The sequence below is a fragment of the Hemisphaericaspora subhashii genome (genome assembly GCF_019202705.1).
Source record: "Hemisphaericaspora subhashii strain CBS 10753 chromosome Unknown scaffold12, whole genome shotgun sequence".
In the NCBI taxonomy this organism is placed as follows: Eukaryota; Fungi; Ascomycota; class Pichiomycetes; order Serinales; family Debaryomycetaceae; genus Hemisphaericaspora; species Hemisphaericaspora subhashii.
In genome coordinates, this window is record NW_026057438.1 from 166023 (window position 1) to 190939 (window position 24917).

At 32.8% G+C, this 24917-nt stretch overlaps 14 protein-coding genes across 14 annotated transcripts; 9 read left to right on the plus strand and 5 right to left on the minus strand. All coding sequences in view use genetic code 12, as the record gives it.

Annotated features, from left to right (window-relative positions):
- Positions 1 to 167: 167 nt before the first annotated feature.
- RPL27A (60S ribosomal protein eL27) lies at positions 168 to 1069 on the plus strand (the record flags this gene model as incomplete). The annotated part of the gene is made up of 2 exons (XM_049409932.1): positions 168 to 198; positions 690 to 1069. 2 exons carry the CDS (start codon positions 168 to 170, stop codon positions 1067 to 1069), a joined length of 411 nt encoding a protein of 136 aa, XP_049260940.1.
- Positions 1070 to 1495: 426 nt separating this feature from the next.
- Positions 1496 to 2773, plus strand: WRS1 (tryptophan--tRNA ligase; the record flags this gene model as incomplete). The annotated part of the gene is made up of 1 exon (XM_049409933.1): positions 1496 to 2773. One exon carries the CDS (start codon positions 1496 to 1498, stop codon positions 2771 to 2773), a length of 1278 nt encoding a protein of 425 aa, XP_049260941.1.
- A 91-nt stretch (positions 2774 to 2864) lies between these two features.
- On the minus strand, positions 2865 to 3317 carry J8A68_005826 (uncharacterized protein; the record flags this gene model as incomplete). The annotated part of the gene is made up of 1 exon (XM_049409934.1): positions 2865 to 3317. One exon carries the CDS (start codon positions 3315 to 3317, stop codon positions 2865 to 2867), a length of 453 nt encoding a protein of 150 aa, XP_049260942.1.
- Positions 3318 to 4462: 1145 nt separating this feature from the next.
- RIB3 (3,4-dihydroxy-2-butanone-4-phosphate synthase) lies at positions 4463 to 5077 on the plus strand (the record flags this gene model as incomplete). The annotated part of the gene is made up of 1 exon (XM_049409935.1): positions 4463 to 5077. One exon carries the CDS (start codon positions 4463 to 4465, stop codon positions 5075 to 5077), a length of 615 nt encoding a protein of 204 aa, XP_049260943.1.
- A 127-nt stretch (positions 5078 to 5204) lies between these two features.
- On the minus strand, positions 5205 to 8201 carry J8A68_005828 (exosome catalytic subunit; the record flags this gene model as incomplete). The annotated part of the gene is made up of 1 exon (XM_049409936.1): positions 5205 to 8201. One exon carries the CDS (start codon positions 8199 to 8201, stop codon positions 5205 to 5207), a length of 2997 nt encoding a protein of 998 aa, XP_049260944.1.
- Positions 8202 to 8363: 162 nt separating this feature from the next.
- J8A68_005829 (uncharacterized protein) lies at positions 8364 to 9662 on the minus strand (the record flags this gene model as incomplete). The annotated part of the gene is made up of 1 exon (XM_049409937.1): positions 8364 to 9662. The coding sequence occupies one exon, from the start codon at positions 9660 to 9662 to the stop codon at positions 8364 to 8366; it is 1299 nt and encodes a 432-aa protein (XP_049260945.1).
- A 263-nt stretch (positions 9663 to 9925) lies between these two features.
- ATP19 (F1F0 ATP synthase subunit k) lies at positions 9926 to 10135 on the plus strand (the record flags this gene model as incomplete). Its single annotated transcript, XM_049409938.1, has 1 exon — positions 9926 to 10135. One exon carries the CDS (start codon positions 9926 to 9928, stop codon positions 10133 to 10135), a length of 210 nt encoding a protein of 69 aa, XP_049260946.1.
- Positions 10136 to 10683: 548 nt separating this feature from the next.
- On the plus strand, positions 10684 to 11559 carry CSI2 (Csi2p; the record flags this gene model as incomplete). The annotated part of the gene is made up of 1 exon (XM_049409940.1): positions 10684 to 11559. One exon carries the CDS (start codon positions 10684 to 10686, stop codon positions 11557 to 11559), a length of 876 nt encoding a protein of 291 aa, XP_049260947.1.
- A 1867-nt stretch (positions 11560 to 13426) lies between these two features.
- RBD1 (Rbd1p) lies at positions 13427 to 15535 on the plus strand (the record flags this gene model as incomplete). The annotated part of the gene is made up of 1 exon (XM_049409941.1): positions 13427 to 15535. The coding sequence occupies one exon, from the start codon at positions 13427 to 13429 to the stop codon at positions 15533 to 15535; it is 2109 nt and encodes a 702-aa protein (XP_049260948.1).
- Positions 15536 to 16131: 596 nt separating this feature from the next.
- J8A68_005833 (mitochondrial 54S ribosomal protein YmL13) lies at positions 16132 to 16878 on the plus strand (the record flags this gene model as incomplete). Its single annotated transcript, XM_049409942.1, has 1 exon — positions 16132 to 16878. The coding sequence occupies one exon, from the start codon at positions 16132 to 16134 to the stop codon at positions 16876 to 16878; it is 747 nt and encodes a 248-aa protein (XP_049260949.1).
- A 119-nt stretch (positions 16879 to 16997) lies between these two features.
- Positions 16998 to 17951, minus strand: SRT1 (ditrans,polycis-polyprenyl diphosphate synthase; the record flags this gene model as incomplete). The annotated part of the gene is made up of 1 exon (XM_049409943.1): positions 16998 to 17951. The coding sequence occupies one exon, from the start codon at positions 17949 to 17951 to the stop codon at positions 16998 to 17000; it is 954 nt and encodes a 317-aa protein (XP_049260950.1).
- A 217-nt stretch (positions 17952 to 18168) lies between these two features.
- VPH2 (Vph2p) lies at positions 18169 to 18819 on the minus strand (the record flags this gene model as incomplete). The annotated part of the gene is made up of 1 exon (XM_049409944.1): positions 18169 to 18819. The coding sequence occupies one exon, from the start codon at positions 18817 to 18819 to the stop codon at positions 18169 to 18171; it is 651 nt and encodes a 216-aa protein (XP_049260951.1).
- Positions 18820 to 20206: 1387 nt separating this feature from the next.
- On the plus strand, positions 20207 to 22339 carry J8A68_005836 (uncharacterized protein; the record flags this gene model as incomplete). Its single annotated transcript, XM_049409945.1, has 1 exon — positions 20207 to 22339. One exon carries the CDS (start codon positions 20207 to 20209, stop codon positions 22337 to 22339), a length of 2133 nt encoding a protein of 710 aa, XP_049260952.1.
- A 1157-nt stretch (positions 22340 to 23496) lies between these two features.
- On the plus strand, positions 23497 to 24846 carry J8A68_005837 (putative alanine--tRNA ligase; the record flags this gene model as incomplete). Its single annotated transcript, XM_049409946.1, has 1 exon — positions 23497 to 24846. The coding sequence occupies one exon, from the start codon at positions 23497 to 23499 to the stop codon at positions 24844 to 24846; it is 1350 nt and encodes a 449-aa protein (XP_049260953.1).
- Between the last annotated feature and the right edge of the window lie 71 nt (positions 24847 to 24917).

The window sequence follows — 24917 nt, forward strand, 5'->3', positions numbered from 1 at the left end:
CTATATACAGTCCCATACATTAAATTTTTTCTCTCTCTGTTTGTTTGGTACACCAAAACTCTTTTCTCCTCCCTTTGAGGTTCCCTCAGATTTTTCAATAAAAAAAAAATTTCAGAAATTGTAATTGAATAAGGTTTACTTTAACATCACATCTATATACATACAAAATGGCTAAATTCATTAAATCAGGTAAAGTTGGTATGTAACTAACACGAATCACACACCAACTGGATTGGAATTATTGTTATTGGAGAGGATAGAGGCGAATTATGATGTCAAATTTTGGGGATGTAGTGAAAAGAGAGTGAAGAGACATGACGATTTGAAATGAGAATTTAAATGTACAATCTACGCAAAGATTTACCTATTCAAAGGATAAGAGATGTATCAGGAAAGAGAAGAGATTCATATCTTGAATGTATCAACGACTACCTTTTCAACCACAATTAAATCAAGATGGGATTATTGAAGTCGTACTACCATTATGAATCCATCACAAAAATTTTTCAACCTACCAGGAACTACACTAAATATACTACAGATCAACCATAAGGATACATACAAGTACAGCGCCATTCGGGTCTCTTATATTGTGGATATTCTCCGGACCCCTAACCCCTAACATAAGGAACAATATTGAAAATCCATCACTATATGAAAAAGACAATATACTAACATTTTTATTCTAGCTATTGTTGTTCGTGGTCGTTTCGCCGGTAAGAAGGTCGTCATTGTCAAGCCACACGATGAAGGTACCAAGTCCCACCCATTCCCACACGCCATTGTTGTTGGTGTTGAAAGAAACCCATTAAAGGTCACCAAGAACTTGGGTGCTAAGAAGACTGCTAAGAGAACCAAGGTTAAGCCATTTGTTAAATTAGTCAACTACAACCACTTGATGCCAACTAGATACTCTTTAGATGTCGAATCTTTCAAGTCTGCTGTTACTTCTGAATCTTTACAAGAACCATCCCAAAGAGAAGAAGCTAAGAAGGTTGTTAAGAAGGCTTTAGAAGAAAAACACCAAGCTGGTAAGAACAAATGGTTCTTCCAAAAATTACACTTTTAAACAAGATTTTGTTATATTCTCTGTACTGTACTTAATAGTTTAGTTTTTTAATGGTTATATTATGGGTTTATATAAAGTCTTTTTAAAGCAAACAAAAAATCAAACATCATACGAAAAATAAATAAAAGCTTAATTTATATATTTATATGTTTATGAGAAGATTGAGCCGAGACTTTTATATATTACATCAATGTTACGTTTGTATTTATAAAAAGTGTTCTATACTATTCAATCTTGTAGACTAACTTAGTCCTCGTAAATCCATACTGCCCACTGAAAAGTTTTGGCCGATGCGAAACACTGGCACTAATTTTTTTTTCACTGTTATCAATTCACTCGCCAAAAAAATTACATCTTCTGACTCATCTGATATTCAACCATCTTTTATAATATCAATCAGTATACACATAAATATAGATACAAATCATGTCAGTCGAAGAAGGAGTCCAAAAGCTAAAGCTCACCCCTGAAGAACACGAACAAAAAATTACTCCATGGGAAGTAGAAGGTGCAGTTGTTGATGGAAAACAACAAGGTATCGATTATGACAAATTAATTCAACAATTCGGAACCAAAGGTATTACTCCAGAAATGTTAGCCAGATTCAAATCGGTTACTGGACAAGAACCACATCCATTCTTAAAAAGAGGTGTTTTCTTTTCTGAAAGGGATTTAGGTAAGATCTTGGATTTATATGAACATGGTGAACCATTCTTTTTATATACTGGTAGAGGACCTTCAAGTGATTCTATGCATTTAGGTCATATGGTTCCATTTGTGTTTACTAGATGGTTACAAGAAGTATTCGATGTGCCTTTAGTTATTGAATTAACTGATGATGAAAAATTCTTATTTAAACAGAAATTAACCATTCCAGATGTTAAAGGATTTGCAATTGAAAACTGTAAAGATATTATCGCCGTTGGATTCAATCCTGAAAATACATTCATATTCTCAGATTTGGAATATATGGGAGGTGCATTCTATGAAAATGTCGTTAGAACCTCCAGACAAATCACAACATCAACCGCTAAAGCAGTGTTTGGATTCCAAGATTCAGATTGTATTGGAAAACTTCATTTCGCCAGTATTCAAATCGCAACCGCTTTCCCATCCTCATTCCCCGATGTATTGGGATTACCTGCCAAAACCCCATGTTTGATTCCTTGTGCCATTGATCAAGATCCATATTTCAGAGTGTGTAGAGATGTGGCTGATAAATTAAAATTCTCCAAACCAGCATTAATCCATGCTAAGTTCTTCCCAGCATTACAAGGTGCATCTACCAAGATGTCTGCTTCTGATACCACTACTTCGATTTATATGGGAGATACCGCAAAACAAATCCAAAAGAAGATTAATAAATATGCATTCTCAGGTGGTAGAGCCACTGCTGAAGAACACAGAGCTTTAGGAGGTAATCCTGATGTCGATGTTGCTTTCCAATATTTGTCATTCTTCTGTCATGACGACGAAAAGTTGAAGAGTTTGGAAGATGGTTATAGAAAGGGTGAAGTATTATCTGGAGAAATGAAGAAGGAATGTATTGAATTGTTACAAGAGTTTGTTGGAGCTTATCAAGAAAGAAGAAGTAAGGTTGATGATGAAGTTGTGAAATCATTTATGAAACCTCATAAATTGGTTTATGGTCAAAAGGAAAGAGTTGTTCCTGTTAAACCAAGAGAAAAGAAAGAAAAGAAATAGATAGAGAGATCTTATAATTACATAGACAATAATAATAATACATCTAATAAATCGTTTAATCTATATGTTCCTCTATAAAAAACTGCCAAAATCATATTTGAAAAAGTTTCTTTACATTTTCAATGACAAACAAACACTTTTCAAAATCACTCTCTTCTACTTCATCACCTCTCCCAAACCATCTTGATCCAATTGACAAAACTGTACTCTTTGGATGTTGTAATGCAATTAATTTTGCAATCTGGGAAGCCACGACTTGAATTTTCATATTTGCATGATCTCCAACCAAAAGCACAGGTTCAGGAATACCTACTGTTTCACCATCTAATTCCATCGATGAAGCATAGTTTATGGTTGCTTTTGTTGACATTGGGATTTCAAATGTTGTATCTATTATACCATTGGTATGAATTGATATTATTTGTTTATCAGCTAATTCTATTTTATGAAAGAAGAATTCTGTATTTGGATCATTTAGAAATTTCGTGGTGAATGATTTACTAAATCCTGTTGGATCTTGAGTTATGGAAAGTTCACTACTCATTCTAGTTGTTATTAAGTGACCAAATGATGAAGCTCAGTAAATCAACATTATCTAAACAGATTTTTTTCTCTCATACAAAAGCAACTTAAGAATTTTTGATGGTCAGAATGGACAGTGTTGAATTGGATAGAAATAATGCCTAGATGATTAATCAATAATCTGGTGATATATGAAACTGCAACCCCCCAGTTCCTTCCATAGTCACATGATTGAGTTTGTAATTCAATATCTAGATCTCATATGCAATATTAATGAGATTGACGCATGCTGCCAATCTTAATTTAAGTAATGATTAAGCTAAACTAACCTATCACAGGAAAACTAAGCTTTTATAGATGTGGAGAGAGAGAGAGTCATGTAAGTATTAGGTCATTAGAACGTTATATCCTCGATGCAACATATTAACGAAATCTTGTGAGGAGCTGCTTCTGCAATTCCAATACAACTCTAGTTATAATAAAGTCGGAAGCAAATTTTCCAGGTCGTTCATCCGCTCTTTACCCATTTGATGCTCTCAGCTTAGGTCAGAAGAGTCAGAGTTTTAATCATAGAAATATATTGGTGTGTCTCGGATATTGGTTAAAATCTCTTCGGTTTCGGAAATACCAAGAATGTGAGATATTTGAACAAAGAGAAATAAAGGGTCTAGGATGCAGGCTCATACAACCGAGGAACAAACAACTGGTAGTACAAGCGATGAGCTTATAATTATGCAGATCTCGGTGCTCCTATCCGAGATGACCAATTCAACTGATTTTTAGTATGTAACATTTAAGTCATGAATGTGTCATAGTAATAGCTTACATATGACATAATTATTAATAAGATTTCAAAGGGCACAAAATCAAATGCTTAATAATTAATTACTCACACCACTTTTTTATAAAGTTACAAATAATAATCTCAAATCATTTTTTTCTGTCTGCTATTTCTTTTTTTTCAATTCATTCCATCATTCTTAATCCGTTCATTTTCCCCAGTGAATTTTTCAACGTTTTTGCAATTTCCAACAACCTACTTAATTATTCAACAGCCCCCAAGCACCTCCAAACACCGCCCAATACTCCAATTTAAGGCTAACGTACAATTACATAGCTTAATATATATAGACAGATAGACTCCCGCCAAACCCAAACCAATAAGAAATGACTAATAATATTTTTACCCCCATCCCAGAAGCATTGGAAGCATTCAAGAATGGTGAATTCTTAGTAGTAATGGATGACGAAGATCGTGAAAACGAAGGTGACTTAATAATCGCTGCTGAGTTTACAACTCAAGAGAAAATGGCATTCTTAGTCCGTTATTCTTCCGGATATGTATGTATGCCATTATCAACTGAACGAGCTGATGCATTGAATTTGCATCCTATGATAGAAGGACAATTTGATAGACATGGAACTGCATATACTGTCACTTGTGATTATGCTCATGGAACTACTACTGGTATCTCAGCACATGATAGAGCATTGACGGCTAGAAAATTGGCTTCTCCAGATTCTAAACCAGAAGATTTCATTAGACCGGGACATGTATTACCTTTAAGAGCCGTTCCTGGATTGTTGAAAAAAAGAAGAGGTCATACTGAAGCTGCAGTTCAATTATGTGAATTGACAGGATTACAACCTGCTGCTGTTATTTGTGAAATCGTGCGAGATGAAGATGGTTTAATGATGAGATTGGATGATTGTGTGAAATTCTCAAAAGAACATAATGTGAAAATCATCAATATTAAACAATTGGTTGAGTACATTTCATAGAGAGAGAAAGAGAGGTATAACAACGTTCATAAACAACAAACAATACTTAATTAAAATAATATAATTTATAAAATTTATCGTACAAACCCTATGTATAAATACATAACATAATTTATTTATCAGCCATTTACTTCAACATTAATTGAGCTTTTCTCTTCCCACTAACATCATCTTTAACTGATTTAACATCCACAACTACCTTATCAAAAACAGCAACTTTTCTCTCTTTTCCATTCAAATCAGTAAATGTTAATTCATATTTATCTTCATCATAATTTGCCGAATTAACATCTCCCATAGTCTCCAATTTGATCAACCCTTCAATACCAAACTTCGGTACCAATACAACAACACCATTATTAAAACATTTAATGACATATCCTTCATGTTCAGACTCATTATTTCTCATAACTTGTCCAACATAATATTCAATCGATGATCTACCTGCAAATTGTGCATTTCTATGACGTCTATTAATATTCTTAACAATCATTTCCATCTTTTGTTTATCTCTATGACTTAAATCAAGATTCTCATATCCTATAGCACCTGCCAATTGTCTATGGGCAACCACATCACAATAACGTCTAATTGGAGATGTGAAATGGGTATAGATATCAACTGCTAATCCATAATGTCTAAATTCAGGATATCCATAAGACCCAGCCGGGAAATACTCGGCAGCCATCATACATCTGGTCGACATGATACGCACCAATGTATTGAAATATGGATCATTTGGATCTTCACATCTATCAAGTGAATCAGCTAATGCTTTGGAAGATTCTAAAGAAATTGACATCCCATTCTTACGGACATGTAACATATCATTCAAAACTTCGAAATTTGTAGCTGGTGGAGGTGCATGTCTTCTCAACATTGCTGTTTGGGGATATGCGTCATATATCTTCCTTGCGACAGAAATATTGGCAAACAACATGAATTCTTCCACAAGCGAATTGGTTTCTAATAATTTCTTAATTTCAACTTCTTGTGGATCACTGGTTTCACTGTCCATGTGAACTTTAACTTCTGGACTGGCAAGATTTAATGCACCGGCATCTAATCTCTTTTGTTTTAATTTTTTGGAAAGTTTTAATAAGATTCTCATTGATTCGGTTAATTCATCAGTTTGAGCAGGATCATCAATTCGTAATTGCGCTTGTTCATAAGAAAATGCAAAACGGGATTTAATTATTGATTTCATGAATTTAACATTCACAATATCGGCATTTTCATTCACTTCCCAAATCACCGAAAAGGCAAACCTATCAACAAATGGTTTAAGTGAACAAAGATTCGTACCTAACAACATAGGTAACATATCAATTCTCTTATCAACCAAATAAACTGAAGTACCTCTAGAAGCACCTTCTTGATCTAAAGCCGTATTTGCCTTAACGAAATGAGTAACATCAGCAATATGGACCCCAACTTCATAATTCCCATTTGGCAATTTCATAGCATGTAAAGCATCATCAATATCCACACAACTTGGAGGATCAATTGAACAAACTAATTTATCTCTCAAATCAACTCTTTTCTTCAATTGAGGATCATCAGTATTCGTAATATCTGGAACAACCCAATTATCACCTTCTTTAGGTAAACAATCCAAAACATTCTTTGAAAATGGACGATATTCAACATCATGTTCTAATAATAATGCTTCAGTTTCAGCTTCAGCACTTTCAATCTCCCCCAATGATCTAACGAAATGTCCATTTGGATAACGTGAATTACTTGGCCATGAATCAACAACTACAACAATCCGTTTCCCTAAATATTCTTTTGCCTTTCTTGTCCTAATTCGAATCTTGGGTAAGACTTTATCCATCAATATGACAAAACAACTCTTGGTTGCATGTCCAGTATCTTGTTCACTAACTGATGAAGGGGCAATTTGTCCAACATAATATCTCCATGATCTCCTCATTATACCGACGATTTTCGCAGTTGGTTGAAGTCTCTTTTCATCACCTTCTCCAATTTTGGCACCCGTGGCTTTCATGGCCTCTTGGGCCAATAAAATCCTTTCTTTATCTGAAACAACTCCCGCAGTGGTAGTGGATTCTTCGGCTTCTTCTTCGTCACCGGCATTGTCATTGGCTCCAATGGCACTTTCTTCAATGATTGTAGTTGAAGGTTCTTTCCATTTATCTTTTGGTAATAATTCAACAATAACAGAATCGGAATTAAAAGCACGATTCAAATTCTTAGATCCAATAATTAATAATGGTTTCTTGAATGCTGCAACACTAACAGTACCTTGTAAATAATTATACGAAGAAATATTCAACATCCCTTGATATAATGTTCCATTCTTAATCCCGGCCATAATTCTTGCTTGGGAATAATATTCTGGGAATGAAGTTTCATCTTCTCCACCCTTTTCGAATGATTGTTGTTGTTGTCCTGATAAATCCAGTGGAATCAAATCTCTTAAATCATCGGCATTTGGTAAATCATCAATATATTCAGGTAAAGATCTAGCATCCAATCCTTCTTGTCTAGCCTTAGTACGATTGGCAACATCATTACAAATGAATATAATGTTGATTTTATTAGTTGAATTATGGTCATTTAAATGATTATCATACCAAGAAGCAACTTTTCTAATTGCATGATCATTTCTATCATTAATTGATTGATTTTTTTCTCGATTAACATATGTAGCTTCATTATATTCATTATGAAAAACAACAAATCTCTTATCTTCAGATTTAACCAAATTTCTCACTCTTTGATAGATTGGAAATGATCTATTTCTAACCTCTTCCAAAACAGTTTGAGGAATAATTACATCATAAAAACATTGAATATTTTCCAATAAATCAATCGCATGTAAGATAATATTGGTATCCAACACAAGATAATGACTCAATCCACTACTTGTCTTGGTTGGAGTTGGGGATAAGATAAACTTAGGCAATTCTCCATTTGAATCAGGTTTAATTATCTCTTGACATTTCTGACATGCGTGTGAATAACATGGAATATCGTTCCGTAAATAATGTTCACGAACAATCTTTAATGCATTCCCATTTCTTGATCTAACAAATACTTTGGATGTCACACTCAATCCACTTGATAGTCTCTTCCTATTATTTGCAACTACTGTCATAATTGGGTCTATGTGGTTTGGTTGATGGGTTTGGTTGTAAAAGAACGGCAGCCATCGCATATTTAACAAGATGAGTAAGAATTTTCTTAGAGAAAAAGATTATGAGCCGCACACACCTAAAAAAACTCACATCCTGCATATAAATTAAGCTGCAAAAAAAGTCTATCTTCTATAACCTCTATGTAAACGTTCATCAACATTGGAATAATATGAATCAGGAGGTGATGATATATTACTATGATTATGATGATTATAATTATGCGTAATTCTATAAATTGGTGATGACGCCTTTCTTTTGGGATTATTATTATTTCTTTCTTGAAATGATTGTTGATCAAAAGATGGTGATTTAAGAATACTATAAAAACTGTCATTCGATCCAGAAGTTGTACTTGTTGTAGGAATAGGATATGCTGAAGTTGTAGGCAAGAATACCAGTGACCCTATTTGTCCATATAACACATTGTGCTCCTCCTCTTCCACCTCATCCTCCACTTCTTCTTCATCATCAGGAGACATCCCATTCGGATCTAGATTCATATAATCATATCTCGCAAACGTCACCCCTCCATTTCTTCTAAATTCACTATCATGTAAGTTTGGATGTATGATAGGATTCGCATATACTGCTGGATTTTGTAAACTTCGATGATTATAATTCGATCCAATAGGGGGGATAACTATAGTATTCACAGCTGACATTGGCATCATCATTGGCGACAATAATCCTGCTGATGCTGATGTTGTTGCTGCTGCTTGATAATTTATTTGTTCATCTCGTAATTGGGCAAAATATGTATCTCTTCTATTTAATGAATTTCGAGTATTGTTTATTTCACCTAATGTATCTTGTCTTATCTTGATTGAGTTTGATCTTCGGGTAGGATATAGACTATTTGTATATATGGTGCCTGACCTGACAATTTCATTATTATTTGAACCAGGTGAAGGTTTTATACTTCTAAATCTTGCCTGGGGAGAATGTGGTGACGAAGACGAAGGACGAGGAGGATGAAGTGCAAGAGTAGGATATGGTCCTCCTGGACGACCATTATTGGTTATTGGACTACTTATTGATTGTTTTAAAGATTCTCGTTGTTGTAATTTTTCCGAATTTCGTGAAAATCCTTTCAAAAATTTAAATAACCTAAATCGTTTCTTTTTGGCATGTTTTGATGATTGTATTGTACTACTACTCGTTGATTCAAATGACTGAACACTTCTGAAAGGTTTTAATGGGACTGTTTTAAATAATCCTGAATTTGTTTCTTGTTGTTTTATATATGATTGTTGTGGGAGGTGGTTGGTGAAATTATCTAGTTTGTGGCGGCTATCTATTGATATTAAATTTTGTCTGCGATTAAATAATGGGGGATATCTGCTAATTAAATTCGGATCTCTCAATTCTTCAAGAGTTGCAACGTCAATGGTATTTGATTCTAGTCGTATTGAATTATTCATTATTGGTGTTGTCGTTTTGATAATGAAATTATAGTTGCAAAAATTGATATTTTCTTTTTTGTAAACTAAAATCATCTTTTTTAGCAGCCAAAAGAATTAGGAAATAATAAGTCACGTGATCCAAGTTTGTCCAATTAAAAAGATTTATTTCGCTTTTGCGACTAGAAAAAACTTCAACATAAAAAAACCGGTGAAAAATTATTCATATCAAAAACAGTTCAAGTTTATCCTTTCTATCTAAACACATAATATATATATAAAAAATGGGTGCTGCTTATACTATTCTCGGTAGAACTGTCCAACCACATCAATTAGCCATTGCTACTTTATTAGGTGTTGTTTTCATTGCTGTTCCAAAACCATGGGCTCCAGCTGCTCCAGCTCCAACTCCATCCATTAATGCCTCTTCTCCAGAAGAAGAAAAGTTCATTAAGGAATACTTGGCTAAACACTTGGCTGAAGAAAAGCACTAAATATCATGAAAACTATGCAAAGAATGAATGTTGTTAGTATACACCTTATAGATTTGTTTTGAATGTGTATTTACGTTAATCATATTGGCCCTTTTTATGCAAAGAAGGGTTTCGTTTTATTTATTTATTGTTTTTTTTATGAAATATCAACCTAAGGGAGGAATGTCTGAGTTGTTTGATTTGAAAGAGAATGAACTAGAGCTTGATATTTTGGATTATTTGAGAAATCAGATTAATCTCCCCAATACATTCTTCCCACCCACACACAGTATACATATGTATATGTTTCTTTAGTTCATTAAAATCATTTCAACCTTTTTAGATTTGAATATATATTTACTTGTACAGTAGAGCAATGAAAGTAGATTTTAGCATCTATTGGAGTGATCTCCTTATCTCTAAGAAAATGTTGTCCGGGTAACAGTCTTTATATTTTTTCGAGGTTTTGAAAAATTTGGAGTGCGATGATCTTCTAAGATTTTAAAAAAAATTATCAAGCGAAGAGCTCATCTTCAAAAAGATTAAAGCAAGATCATCAAACGCCAACTATGTCAGCTATTTATAAAGCATTACAATCCAAATCTTCCAAGGATACTTCCGAAAAAGCCAAACACATAAATAGACAAAGATTATTAGTGATATCATCCCGTGGGATCACTTATCGTCATCGTCATTTAATTAGTGATTTATTACAATTATTACCTCATGCTAGAAAGGAACCAAAATTTGATTCTAAAAAGAATTTACATCAATTAAATGAAGTTGCAGAATTATATAATTGTAATAATATTTTCTTTTTTGAATGTAGAAAACATCAAGATTTATATTTATGGATTACAAAACCACCAAATGGTCCAACATTTAAATTTCATATTCAAAATTTACATACATTAAATGAATTAAATTTTACTGGAAATTGTTTAAAAGGTTCAAGACCAATTTTAAGTTTTGATAAAAGTTTTTTAGAAAATGATCATTTTAAATTATTAAAAGAAATATTTATTCATACTTTTGGTGTACCACCAAATGCTAGAAAATCAAAACCATTTATTGATCATGTTATGACATTTTCAATTGTTGATGGGAAAATTTGGATTAGAAATTATCAAATTAATGAAACTGAACAAATTAAAGAATCTGAAGGTAGTGATGATAGTATTAATCCAGAAGAATTTAATTTAGTTGAAATTGGTCCAAGAATGGTTTTAACTTTAATTACTATTTTAGAAGGTTCATTTGGTGGACCAAAGATTTATGAAAATAAAGAATATGTTTCTCCTAATTTCGTTAGAGCTCAAGTTAAACAGCAATCAGCTGAGCAAGCTAGATCTAGATCTGATGCTGCATTGGAAAGAAAGATTAAGAAGAGAAGTCAAGTGTTGAAAGCTGATCCTTTATCTAATGATGCTTTATTTAAGGAATAATTAGGACAGGATAGTAGTTTTATAGAGAAGTAGTTTAGTGTATAATAAATTAAAAAACAGTTTTTAAATCAGAGTGATTGAATGTACTTAACCAGAATAGTTACTGAAGAGAAACGTTTCCAGTAAGTTTTTCATTTAAAGTGGAAGGAAAAATTTAGTGGCTGCAAAAAAAAAGGAGAAACCTATATCTAAGAAAGGGAAGAAACTTCCTTCGAAACATTTCTAGAATAATAATTAGAATATGGCATACTTACTAAACAAAGAACTAGAATCCTAACTTGACCCCTTAATTCGTCGTTAATCTTGGATTCAAGGGGGAGCAGCGAATATAAATTTTCTTAATATAGCCAAGCAATAATCAAAGAGAACAAGAGTAAGAGATGTCTTTTCAGGGGGTGGAGATGATGGATGCATATATTTACATGTAATGTACTACTGTAGTAAAAATATCACTTTACAAATTGGAGTCAATAAACAAAGTTTAAAATTCGAATTTGCAACCAAACAACAAAACCTGATTAAGCAATAGAAATTCTATTTTTGGAACCATCAGAAATGTATTTTTTTTTGGGGGAGTTTCTTTTTGGCTTCGTAGTTATAAAATGACGAGGCTGTGAATTATACATATTTTTTTACAATTCAATTGTAAACTAATATTTGATGGCGTGATTCAAAAGTATAAGAATGACAGTTAGGTGACTAATCAGATGTTCCCAATTTTTGAATTCAGTAAGCTAGCCCACGAGAGTGAAAAGTTTGCTTATAGAAATTGTACGCGTCCTAAATTAGTAGTAAATTTGCATTGTATTGGGTGTGCAGCTGGTTTTGAATATCAGAAAGGGGGTAATCAATCAGTTTACTTAATAAGGAGGGGCCATCTACTTTCTATTAGGGGTATATGTTGCATATTATTCAATCCGTCGTGATTTGGGATTCAAAGTATAAATTGGTCAAGTACCAAAAATAAAAATAAAGAGTTGTACACGTCAAAATCAAAAAAAGAAAAATTCATAACAATAGAAACTTAAACGTCACAAATCCATAGGTTCGCTTGCTTGAAATAATCAATTGTTTTCATTGTATTGTATTGTTTCTTTAGTATTTCTTTCAGATGATGCAATATTCCGTATGATTGGTAACTCTCTCAAAATATCCGTTAGTTGTCAAATGAAATATTAAAAATCAAATCAAATGAAATGAATTCAATTTAATTTTAATTTACAGTATGTCAAAAATTAATTAACGAAATTTGATTTAAAAAATAAATTTTAGATTTTGCTGTTTCTTTTTTTGGTTGTAAATTTAGACAATGAAAAAAAAGACTGCCCCCTTTCACTTTGTAAGTATTTTTGGTTTCATCATTTTTTTGTTTTCTTACTTTCTCTCTTTTACAATTAAATTATTAATTTAAACCAGAAACTGTAAAAATAAAATAAAATAAAACAAATCATTCCAGAATACTTTATTTAACAAGTAAATAAAAATAACAAAATAAAACTGAACTCCGCATCAGCCTTCTTCTTCCTTCCATTCTTTTAACTACTTACATTCTCACAATCTAAATATAGAAACATCCCTATACTTATTACTATTAGCTAATTATATTGACATCTTAATTAATTATCTGGTTAATTAATAAAATTCATTTAATTTAATTTAAGTTTAATTTGCTGGTTTTTTTGTTGTTGTACCTGCTTTCAAGACTTTACATTCACTTCATTATACATATTCATACACACGACACTCACACCTTTATACATTAACCTACCCACATTTCATTCACTCACTTTTTTTAATTTAAAGTTTTAAGTAATAATTTTCATATCAACTGATAAGTTTTAGTTAATTTCCAAATTAATCCATAAAGATGTATCAAACTAATAATTCAATACCTTATCATCTGGGTTCAAAAAAGAATAATTCACAAGAATCTTTTGATTTCTCACCAGTACCTTCACGTACTCATTTACAATCAGTACTTGATTCAAATAGTAATCTCAATAATAAATCAGATTCAACCTTATTTCATTATTATTCAAATAATACCCCAAAATCATCAAATACAAATAATAACAGTAGATTTGCTAGGGATTCCCGAAGAACTTCTACTCATGCCTACAACGCATCACAACATAGTTTCAACACAACACAACCTTTAGATGAACCACAAGGACCATTTGAAAATACTGCCATGTTATCTCATTCACACACTCCACGTCAATTTCAACAACAACAACAATATCCTGATGATGAATATGAAATGGTAAATCTAAATAATCGAGATTTACCTCCATTACCTCCACAACCACCACAATCTAATTCAACTTCATCATCGAATACATTAAATCCAAGAACTTACGATAATACTAATTTACAATCTCCAACTCCTTCAGATCCATTTAGTAATAAACATTTCTTTCAGCTGGAAAGTGATAAATTAGAAGAGGGAGAATTCTTTTCAGAAAATGAACGAGATCGTTTCCGTAGAAATGAATCAAATAGATTACAAACATTACGTTCAAAACCAAGATTTCATTGGACAAAATTACCATATTTCACAATTGTAATCACCACAATTCAAGTTGTTGTCTTCATTGTAGAATTAGTCAGAATGGCCCAATTAACAGGATCAGCATTCCAAACTGCTCCATACTTTAATCCAATGTTAGGTCCATCAACTTATTTATTCATAAATATGGGTGCAAGATATGTCCCATGTATGCATCAAGTTAAAGATGTTACCGATGATACTTCAATCTTATTTCCATGTCCAAATTCAACCACGGTGGATACTTATGTCTGTTCATTGAATGAATTATGTGGATTATCAGGACTTCCAATTGTTGATAATAAATATATTCCTGATCAATGGTATAGAATATTCATTCCGATTTTCTTACATGCCGGATTCTTACATATTATCTTCAATTTATTATTACAAGTTACAATGGGTGCTTCAATGGAACGTCATATTGGAATTTTAAAATATGCAGTCATTTATATCGCAAGTGGGATTGCTGGTTTCTTACTCGGGGCAAATTTTACTCCTGTGGGTATTGCATCCACCGGGGCCCTGGGGGCATTATTTGGAGTAGTGGCGACAAATATCATGTTATTTATCTTTACCGGGAAGAAAAACACCAACATGTATGGAACTAAACATTACACCTTATTCATCTGTATTATGATTGGAGAAATTGTCATATCTTTAGTACTTGGACTCCTACCAGGATTAGATAATTTCAGTCATATTGGAGGATTCGCCATGGGTATCTTATTAGCCATCCTATTATTAAAAGACCCATATTGGGTCTATATAGATGGGATTATAAGCTATAGATTAAATCCAAGTCTTTGGCAACAATTCCTCAATAATTGGAATCCATTATTTGCAAAAGAAGATAAAAAAAACACTCAATTTATAATCTGGTGTGCTGCAAGAGCTATAGCTCTCATTTTGGCAATTGTTTATTTTGTCGCCTTGGCTAAAAATTTCTTTGATTCTGATTTAGATCAGCTGAATAATTGTTCTTGGTGTAAATATATCAATTGTATTCCTGTACATGATTGGTGTGATATCGGACAGGTTACAGTCAGTCAACAACTGGGTACTGCAACTGCAACCACAAGTCCAACTGCGGTGTTATCAGATATGGAACCGGTGACAGCGACTACTGATCCAACTTTAACTACCACGACCGGGGTGGGTCAGGTCATAACTACAACCATCGTGACGCCATTGCCTACAAGTATCGAAAATCCAAATGCAGTAGATAGCGGCGATGATGGCAATAATAACCAGAAGAGAGATATTAATATAATTAAACAGAGTCATGTATTTGAACAACAAAAATTAATTCATAATAAACAAATTCAAGCGAATGGATTTGTGGAAGAACAAAATTTAGGTGGAGGGATATATATAATTATTGCTATGTTTACTTTTATGTTTTTGAAAAAGAAGAGATTGATATAGGATAGAAACAGGAAAGGGATTATTGTATATTGTATGTTTATGTACTTTTTTTATTATTTTGGGAAGATGGAATAGAGTTTTTGTATTTTATTATTTATAAGTTATTTGAAAGTATAGTTTGATTTTTCTTTCACCATGAGGATATGGGTGTGAATATGTAGATTTATTGATATAGACTAGGGAGATGTGATTATGAGAGAATGATGAGACGTATCTGCGGGTGAGAAACGGATTACGATAACTGACATAACATAATTCACGGACTTCATTTATGAGCTGTTTCGAAAATGGGTAAATTTATTCTATGTCAAAGCTCCAGGCACTCCNAGACTGCCAAACGAAAGATCGACCTTGTACGCCAGAGGGGGCTTGGTTTATCGGTTAGGAATACCCAGATCATATTCTTCTATGCTTGCAACTTAACTTCTTTTTTTTGCAACCAATTTATTTAAAATCCGGGTAATCTATGCTGTGAAATTCTTTACCGACACACGACCCAATATGGGAAGAAAAAAGTTTACTTAGCAAAATTTTTTTTTCAGATATCGATTGAAGCAAACTAGCAGTAGTTGGTATTGACTCTACGGGAATATACAATGTTCACATCGGTTATAAAACAAAGGACTCTCGTCTCCACTAAAGTACCTATAAGGTCATTTTCCAATACCACCTATACTTCCTCCTGGTTAGGTGATTTATTCGGAAAGAATAAACCAGTCACAAAGCAAAAGAAACAAGAAATCATTGAAAAACAAGATGAATTCATTGAAGAAGAAAAAGAAGGAGAAAGGATTACTATTTTAGGATATGAAAATTCAAAAGACATTGTGAAGCCAGGGCAAAGATTAAAAGGATTGAAGATTGTGCCTTGGAAAAGCAGACAAATTTCAACACAACAAGTTCCATTTAAATCTGATACATTATATAAGATTTTTAAACAAGTATATAAAGAAAACTTTTCAAAAGAGATTACTGAAGCTGATTTCCCAAACATCACTTTCCATGATTTTAATAAAAGATTAAGATTTGCAAATGCATTGCGTGTCAAATTAGGATTTGAAGTTAGTGATTATGTAATTTCTAAAGGTCATACATTGGAAGATTTCCATAGTGAATGTCAAAAATTCTTGGAAAGCAAACGTGGAAGTGAAAGAAATCCAAAGGGTATTAGATTAGTTAGTATGAGTCCAATGAATATTTATTTGAATAATGAACGTGCTAAGAGTGTTCAAGAAAGGAAATTTGAAAAGCTTGCCGAACAAGCTAGAGAGAATCAAAGAATTCAACTTGAAAAGCAACTCGCTGGACCTGGAGAAGAAGAGCAAAGTGTTGCTTCAAACTAGACTACCCTTTTTCGGACATGTATTTAAAATACCTTGTATATACTACACCCTACAATAAATAATTAGCAAATTTAACAATAATAGACAGTAGCCAATTGCATTTATAGATTCCTCTATTTTCATCTTTGAGCAACTGAAACGAGAGGTGGAGGAGCAGGTAATTCATTAAGCAATACCGGAGGAATTGGTTCTTTAACTTCAGGTGCATTTCCTTGAATAGCTTCTTCTTCTAATTGAATAGTTCTATAATAACTCCATTTAAATAAGATTGACATTATACAGAAAAATCCAAAATCTGGCCAAAGAACATCAGGAAATTCAATAGTACAACCTGAATTACATTGCCAAAGCATGAAATCACTTAATCTTGTATGACCACTAGTACGAACCAAGATATCTAAAGGAGGAATATCAGGACCGAAATAGAAATTATCTTCAATCATTGAGGCATTTATATCATCACGAGATTGAATTTCACCATTTGATCTTTTTTCAACAATTGATTTAATTGAATAAGTGATTTCATCACGAGCAGTATATGGAAAACAAACATTAAGACATTTTTTGGTTGATCTTTCCGTGGTTACTTGTTCAATATATTCTAAATCCTTTAAAATATCATTGGGGATAAATGATCTATTACCAATAATTCTAATTCTAACTTTATTAAATCTAGCGTAAGATTCTTCATTTTCAGAAATCATTTTTAATTTATCACGTAATAAACCAAATAAAGTATTTACTTCTTCTTTTGATCGATTGAAATTCTCTAAAGAAAATGCAAATATAGTAACATGCTCTATACCGCTCTTATAACATACTTCAAGCACCTTAACCAAAGCATTAGCACCAGCAAAATGACCTTCCTTCAAAGGCAATCTATGATTCTTAGCATAAGTTCTATTACCATCCATGATTAATGCGATATGTTTCGGAATTGGACCAGTTTTCATGGTTGCAATTACGAAATCTTCAAAAAATCCAACAATATAAGCAATAATAGGGAATTTGATAACAAGATTGATTAATGAGTTGTAGGAGTATCTTGGGATATACAGTTCACTTCGAGTCATCTTTGATTTGGGATTCTTGTTTCTTGTTTTGCTTGATTTAGGGGGGAGTTGAAATAATTGTGAATTTTTTACAACCAAAAACTGAATTATTACTGCCGCTAATGATAATTTATCTGTCGCGACAATCGTGCTTGTCGCAAATTTGTAGATATCTGAAATCGCCAACTAATCCCATCTCTACCTCTGCCAGATCTTCCATACTGTAACGGTTACATCCTCATATATCCTTCTTCTTCAATTCAACAACTGTTCTAACAACATTTTTAACCTCCTTTTTATTTCTTTCTCTAATCCTTGCATCTTCAACTTTATTCAAATATCCCAAATATACAACCACTTCAGCCACCAATACCAAGATTCCGAAAAACAACGACATCAAAACTCGATAAGAATCTTGTAATCCCCAAGAAGATCCCGTCCAATACCAAACTGCATATGCAACACTAGCTACACTTATCAAAATATTGACAATTGTTGTAATTTGATTCTTTACCTCTTTATGAAATTGAGCTGGTGTAAGATCGGAAGAAGGATCGATTTTGGAATTATCATATAAGGTTGAATATTCGGAAGTGGGGTTGATTAATTTGTTATATTCTTCTTCTTGAGCTTGAAGTCTTAGTTTTTGCATTAATTTTAAATATTCTTTGGTTTTCACTTGGGTGGATATGTTTTTATTTGGGATGTGAAGTTTGGTTAGTTTTATGAGTTCTAATAGTGTGGATGTCGGTTTATATTGTTTATAGAAATTAATTAGATTGGTATGGGAAATGAATTCTTGGGAAATTAACTTGGACTTTAATTCCGAGTCTATTGAGGAATTGTTGATCAACTCCTTGAGTGCTGATGTTAATTGATATTGCGTCATTTTGATAGGGGATAAGTTATCTTTGACTGTGGTAAGGGTTGGTTAGGAAGCAATTGTACTCGAAGGGCAAAGTAATCTTCATCAATCCGGTTGAAGAACTGAAAAAAAAAAATATTCTTCGCTTGATTCTTATATGCAGTTCATTTTTTGCAGCAATTGAAAGACAGAAAATGAAATCCTTACAGTTACTTTCAAATCCACGTGGATTAGTCTTTTCTAAGATCAATGAATCTGAAAGTAAATAAAATATAGAAGTAAGATTAAAAAATTACATAGATGCTAGTCTATGTTTGAAAGATTATAGGAAAGATTGCATTTTATAGCAGTTTAAGATCATTCGCATGTTTGCTTTCCTTGATCTCCTGTTGGGACCGAGTTACTGCGCACTTGAACTATGACAACTCATAAGCTACTCTCTGTATCCATCCCTATTAGCATTATATTGATGACGAATGCGGTTTCTCAGAAGTTCCAGGAAAAATTGAAGAACAAACTAAAGTTATGTTCAACCACAACGCTAGTGCCAAAAGGAATGGCCCCGGGCTGTTTAAATGAATATGCTGGCTACTTGTGATAGCTTTGCTATACCTCAGAGATATAAGGGAAGTCATATGTACTAATCAACGAAAGAGAGTTACAGTAGCAAACTTGACACAAGTTTGTGTTGAAAACTAAGGTAGTTCCATGTAAAATGCCAAAAATTCTTCTCAGATAGTCAGCACAACAGTACTTAGTTTCCAGTTGGCTTTCCAACGGACTCCAGTGCTTTGAAATTCCACTTTGATCTTGAAACTTTGACGTAAAAGGAGTAGTTTATTAACATACCAAAAGTAGTTTACATCGTAATATGTCTAATTATGCGATATTTTGTAAATTATAGTATTATTCTATTGTGATACAAACTTTCAAAATCAGGCCATTCAAGAAACCAATCAAATGCATCTTTTTTTTCTTTTGGGTTTCTTCCTTTCTTCCTTTTCTTTCAAGAATGTGGGTGTATTTCATCGTATTTCATAACCTTAAAAATACTACCTAACCCCAGACTTTTAATTTATGCAGAACTTAAAATAGAAAAAATCGAACCATCAAAATGCTGAAACGGTTATAATTTTTCAGTGTTCCTGAAAGTAAATTAGATTTAAATATCGCTTACTTTCTTACTTTTTACTTGGGTTTCATTTCTTCTTTTATGTTTCTAAACTTTTAAATTCTATAAAATCTTATTATTCTTCCTTTCTTCTTTGTTCTTAAATATTCTTTTCATATTCAAAGTTCTGTTGTCCATTACTACTTAATAGTTTAATATACAGTCCCCATAACAATTAACATTTGTTTACAAATTTCCTTTTATTAACCGCCCAAAGCAGAAAAATAAAGTTACACAAAAATGTCAACAGTAGATTCAACAACTACCGCAAACAATAACATCATCAAGGACAAATCAAAATCTTTTACGAGAAGAAATCTGCGTATTTTCACCAATGGAGTTAAAAAACTACTAAAAATGAATTCTGATAACTCTACTACTACCAAATCACAACCACCTTCGGTTCCGAATTCAGCTTCACCAACTAAAAAGTCAATAAATCAAAAACAAACACAACAACAACAACAATCAAAGACTATGCAAAGAACAAGTTCCTCATCATCTGATTTAGGAGACTCAAGAAAGAGACAATCCAAAAGAGATGATGCAATTAGACGAAGAATTGAACATGATTTAAATAAAAAGAAGAAAGGTGGTATCACAACTACTAAACAAAGAAAGGCAACTCCTGGTACTGTATTAGCTTTAAAACCAAGTGAACCCGTCATTTGTAAAACATCATCTACAGTTTATGAAGTATCTCAATTGATGACTGCTAAAAGAGAAAATTGTATTCTTGTTGTTAATATGCTTGGTCAATTATTAGGTATTTTCACTGCTAAAGATTTAGCATTTAGAGTTGTTGCCGCAGGATTAAATGCTAGTTCTGTTACAATTGATGAAATTATGACTCCAGATCCAATATGTACTCATTCGAATAGTCCAGCTTCTGAAGCTTTATCGTTAATGGTTGAAAAAGGATTTAGACATTTACCTGTTTTAGATGATCAAAATCAAATTGTTGGTGTATTGGATATTACCAAATGTTATGCACAACAAATGGAAAAATTAGAAAGAGTTCATAAAAGTTCAAGTAAATTATATGAAGCTTTAGATAGTGTTCATAATGAAATTGGGGTTGAAGATCAACCTGATCATATTTATCTGTATTTCGAAACTTTGAAAACAAAGATGAGTGGTCCTGTTTTAGAAAGTGTCTTAGATGCAACTACAGTACCAGTTTATACTAATGTTAAAGCTTCGGTTTATGAAGCAACTGTATTAATGACACAACATAGAACAACGGCCGTTTTGGTTAAGGATACAAATAATGATGTTGCGGGTATTTTCACTTCTAAAGATGTTGTATTACGTGTCATTGCAGCAGGTTTAGATCCTAAAAAATGTTCAATTGTAAGAGTTATGACTCCTCAACCTGATGTTGCTAAAGTTGATTTGCCAGTTCAACAAGCTTTGAGACAAATGTTTGAAGGACATTATTTAAATTTACCAGTTATTAGAGATGATTCTAAAATTATTGCAATTGTCGATGTTTTGAAGTTGACTTATATCACTTTGAATACAATTAAACAACTTGAAAATAACAAATCAATAATTCCATTAACTCCACAACAAACTCCTTCAAGCACCAGTGATAACGCACATTCTGCAGAAGGTCCAGCTTGGAATAAGTTTTGGTCAACTCCAGATCATGATGATACAGTTTCAATTCATTCTGATTCCCTAGATGGTTCGGCAAATCATCATAATACCAACACATCAATCCCTCCTCCATTAGCACCTGACGTAACCCCATCTGAATTCAATTCTTTTAATGTTGATATTAAACCTTCCGATTCTATTTCACATATTGAATCTCCTAGAAAATCGTTTAGAGATAATTCTTCATTCAGAGATACTTCAAGTCAAAATGAAGGTACTGAAGAGTCTTCTTTTACATTCAAATTCGCGTCGCCAGCAATTGATGGAAGAGTTCATCGCGTTTCTTTAAAACCAAATGAAGGAGTTGAAAAATTAAGATCATTGATGGATGAAAAATTGATTGACAAAGATTTTGAAGTTTTAAAAGTCAAGAAATCGGTCGTTGTGGGAGATAATGAAAGCGGATCAATTGTATCTGGCAAGGATGAAACTTATGCTATTAGTTATGTTGATGATGAAGGTGATGTGGTTTCAATTACTTCAAATCAAGATTTAAATGATTGTGTATCGATTAATCAGAAATTAAATAACGATAAGGCGGATATATATATCCATAATCCTCATGAACATGCTGATACTGAGAGTATCAAACCTTTGAATAAGAAGAAGAATACCGCCGTGGCTAGTGTTCCTCTTCCACTTATTTTGGGTGGATTGGCTGCTGTTTCAGCGTCGTTATTTATTTTTAGTACTTTGCTGCATAGAAAGTGATGACTGTTTGGTTGTTTAGAGTTTTATTTATATATGCTATTACTTTGTAGAAATGTTAATGTAATTTTTTGTAGCTTTTATTTTCTGATTTGAAGCGACAACGTCGGAAGAGAGAGTACCTGACAGGTAGTGGTCTAGGGAGAATGCTCATCGTTTTTCATCTGTCCGAAGTAATAATTAATAGATGGACTTACTCTTAATGTGCGGCGGAGGCGGGTTTTATTCAACAACTTCACAAATGCAATAGATTTATACATTTACATAATATTTTCATTCTATGTTTATGTGCCAAATAGTAAAACCTGTAACTGAAAAGCATACCAAACATATTCAAATTATGTTCTGAAATAATTATAGCAATTATTTTCCAGCTTTCTTAGAGAAATATGTTATATCCTGTTAAGGAGGGTATTTATTCAAGTACCTCTTATAGTGAACGACATTTTTTGCAGCCAGAAATGCGCAATTTTTTGTACCCACAGCATTCGCCACAAGGTATTCTAAATGTACCTATGCAGAGTAGTTCCACAAACGCGTTATAGACCATGCATGCATGCATGATCGAAGTTGTCGGATCGACATCATCTAGAAGCTTTGTGCTTCTTAAGTTTCTGGTGGAGGGACTTCGTGACTTGCATAATTCCGTCATTGACAGTAAACATCGACGGTGAAGCATAATAATACCCCATACTGAAAGATAATACTTGAAGAAAGAATCAAAGTATTATATAGAAGTTAATTCAGAATTATGTTTATTCCAAAGAAATAGGATCTGCGTTTGAAATATTGGAAAAGAATGAACAAGGGTGATTGTTATATTGACATGAGAATTTGTTTGGGTGACTAATTGATCGATATATTAAGCACGTCTAAGTTAATTTGAGTATGAGCAAATGCAAACTTTCTAGAAAAGGATGTGAGTTTGATGGATTCTTGATTCTGAAGTATTAGATTGCAATATCGAAATTAAAGTAGAAGTTTTAAAATCTTCTATATTCAAGTTTGATTATGACTCGATTTGGGTCTCTTCCTCTCAGTGACATCTGCAAAAAGTTTGATGCCGTATTCTGATTGAATTACGAGACTAAAATTTTCCAGTTTAATTTCTTTTTTAGTCAGCAATCAATTTATTCAGATCATTGGATAAAGATACAACAATGACCGCTACAGCAACAACTTCAGCTATCGTAGGTGCGTTAGCATGTCAAAAGAACTCATTTCTCAAAACTTTAACAACCACCGTAGTTTCAAGTTTTGAATTTGTTCCACCTCCAACTTCTCGTGACAAACAAAACAAGAACAACAAGAAATCACCATCTCCAGAAACCAAAGTATTGCAATATGGCGTAGAATTAGAAGATACGATCTTATTCCCAGAGGGTGGGGGACAACCATTTGATAAAGGAACCATCACCTTGCCTGACAATCGAGAAATCCAAGTGAAATCAGTGTTGAGAGATAAGATAAAAGCTATTCATATTACTGAAGAATTAATCGAACCAGGTACAACGGTGACTTTGACACTTGATTGGAAGAGAAGAATGGATATTATGCAACAACATACTGGGCAGCACTTATTATCTGCCGTATTTGATACTTATAAATTAGAGACTTTGAGTTGGTCAATGGGTGATGTTATCAATTATATCGAATTACCTGAAAAAGTTTCTGAAGAAATTATTGCGGAAGTGAATGAAAAAGTCAACAATTTGATCTTCGAAGGTCACAATATCCATGTGGTGACTCCAGATCAACACGGGCATGAAGTTGATGTATCTCACCTTCCTGATGATTATGATATCTCAAGGGGTATTATTAGAATTGTTAAGATTGGAGATTTGGATGCAAATCCATGTTGTGGAACTCATTTAAGTTCAACTTCTCAAATCCAGGCAATTGCTTTATTACATCAACAAAGCATTAGAGGTGGTCATTCTCGTTTATATTTCACTTGTGGTGCCAGGGTTTATGAATATTTAAGAAAACAACATGATATTTTAAAGAATGTTTCCGGAAATGTCTTATCTTGTCAAATTGAAGAAGTTTTTGATAAGGTAAACCAATTGAATCTTAACTATAGAAAAGCGAACTCGGCCGTCTCTGGATTATTAAAAGAAATTGCCAATATGGAAGCCAGTAAACTTTTCGACAGATTTAAAAATACCGATAAATTGATTGATTATATTCATAGATCTGACAATAATCCTGAATATTTAACATTAGTTCAAAAGGAAATCACTACCCTCATTAATGGTGATAAATCCTCGGGAGTTGATTTATCAACTAAGCATACCCTTGTTTTACTTAATGGGGATTATCCATCAGGCACTGGAGGTATGGTTAAAATCTTAGGTCCAAAGGCTGAAGAATTACAACCAGAATTAAAACAAAGACTTGAGAACTTAAAAGGAGGGGGTAAGGGTGCTTCTTTCCAAGGTAAGATTACCAAATATGGAAAAGGTGAATTAGAATCCGTGTTAATGTACTTAGATTCAATTTGCGAGTAGAACAAGAGACTTTTTTAGAATTAGTGTCTTTATAATGTATGTATAAGTATGTACATGAAACAAATAATAAA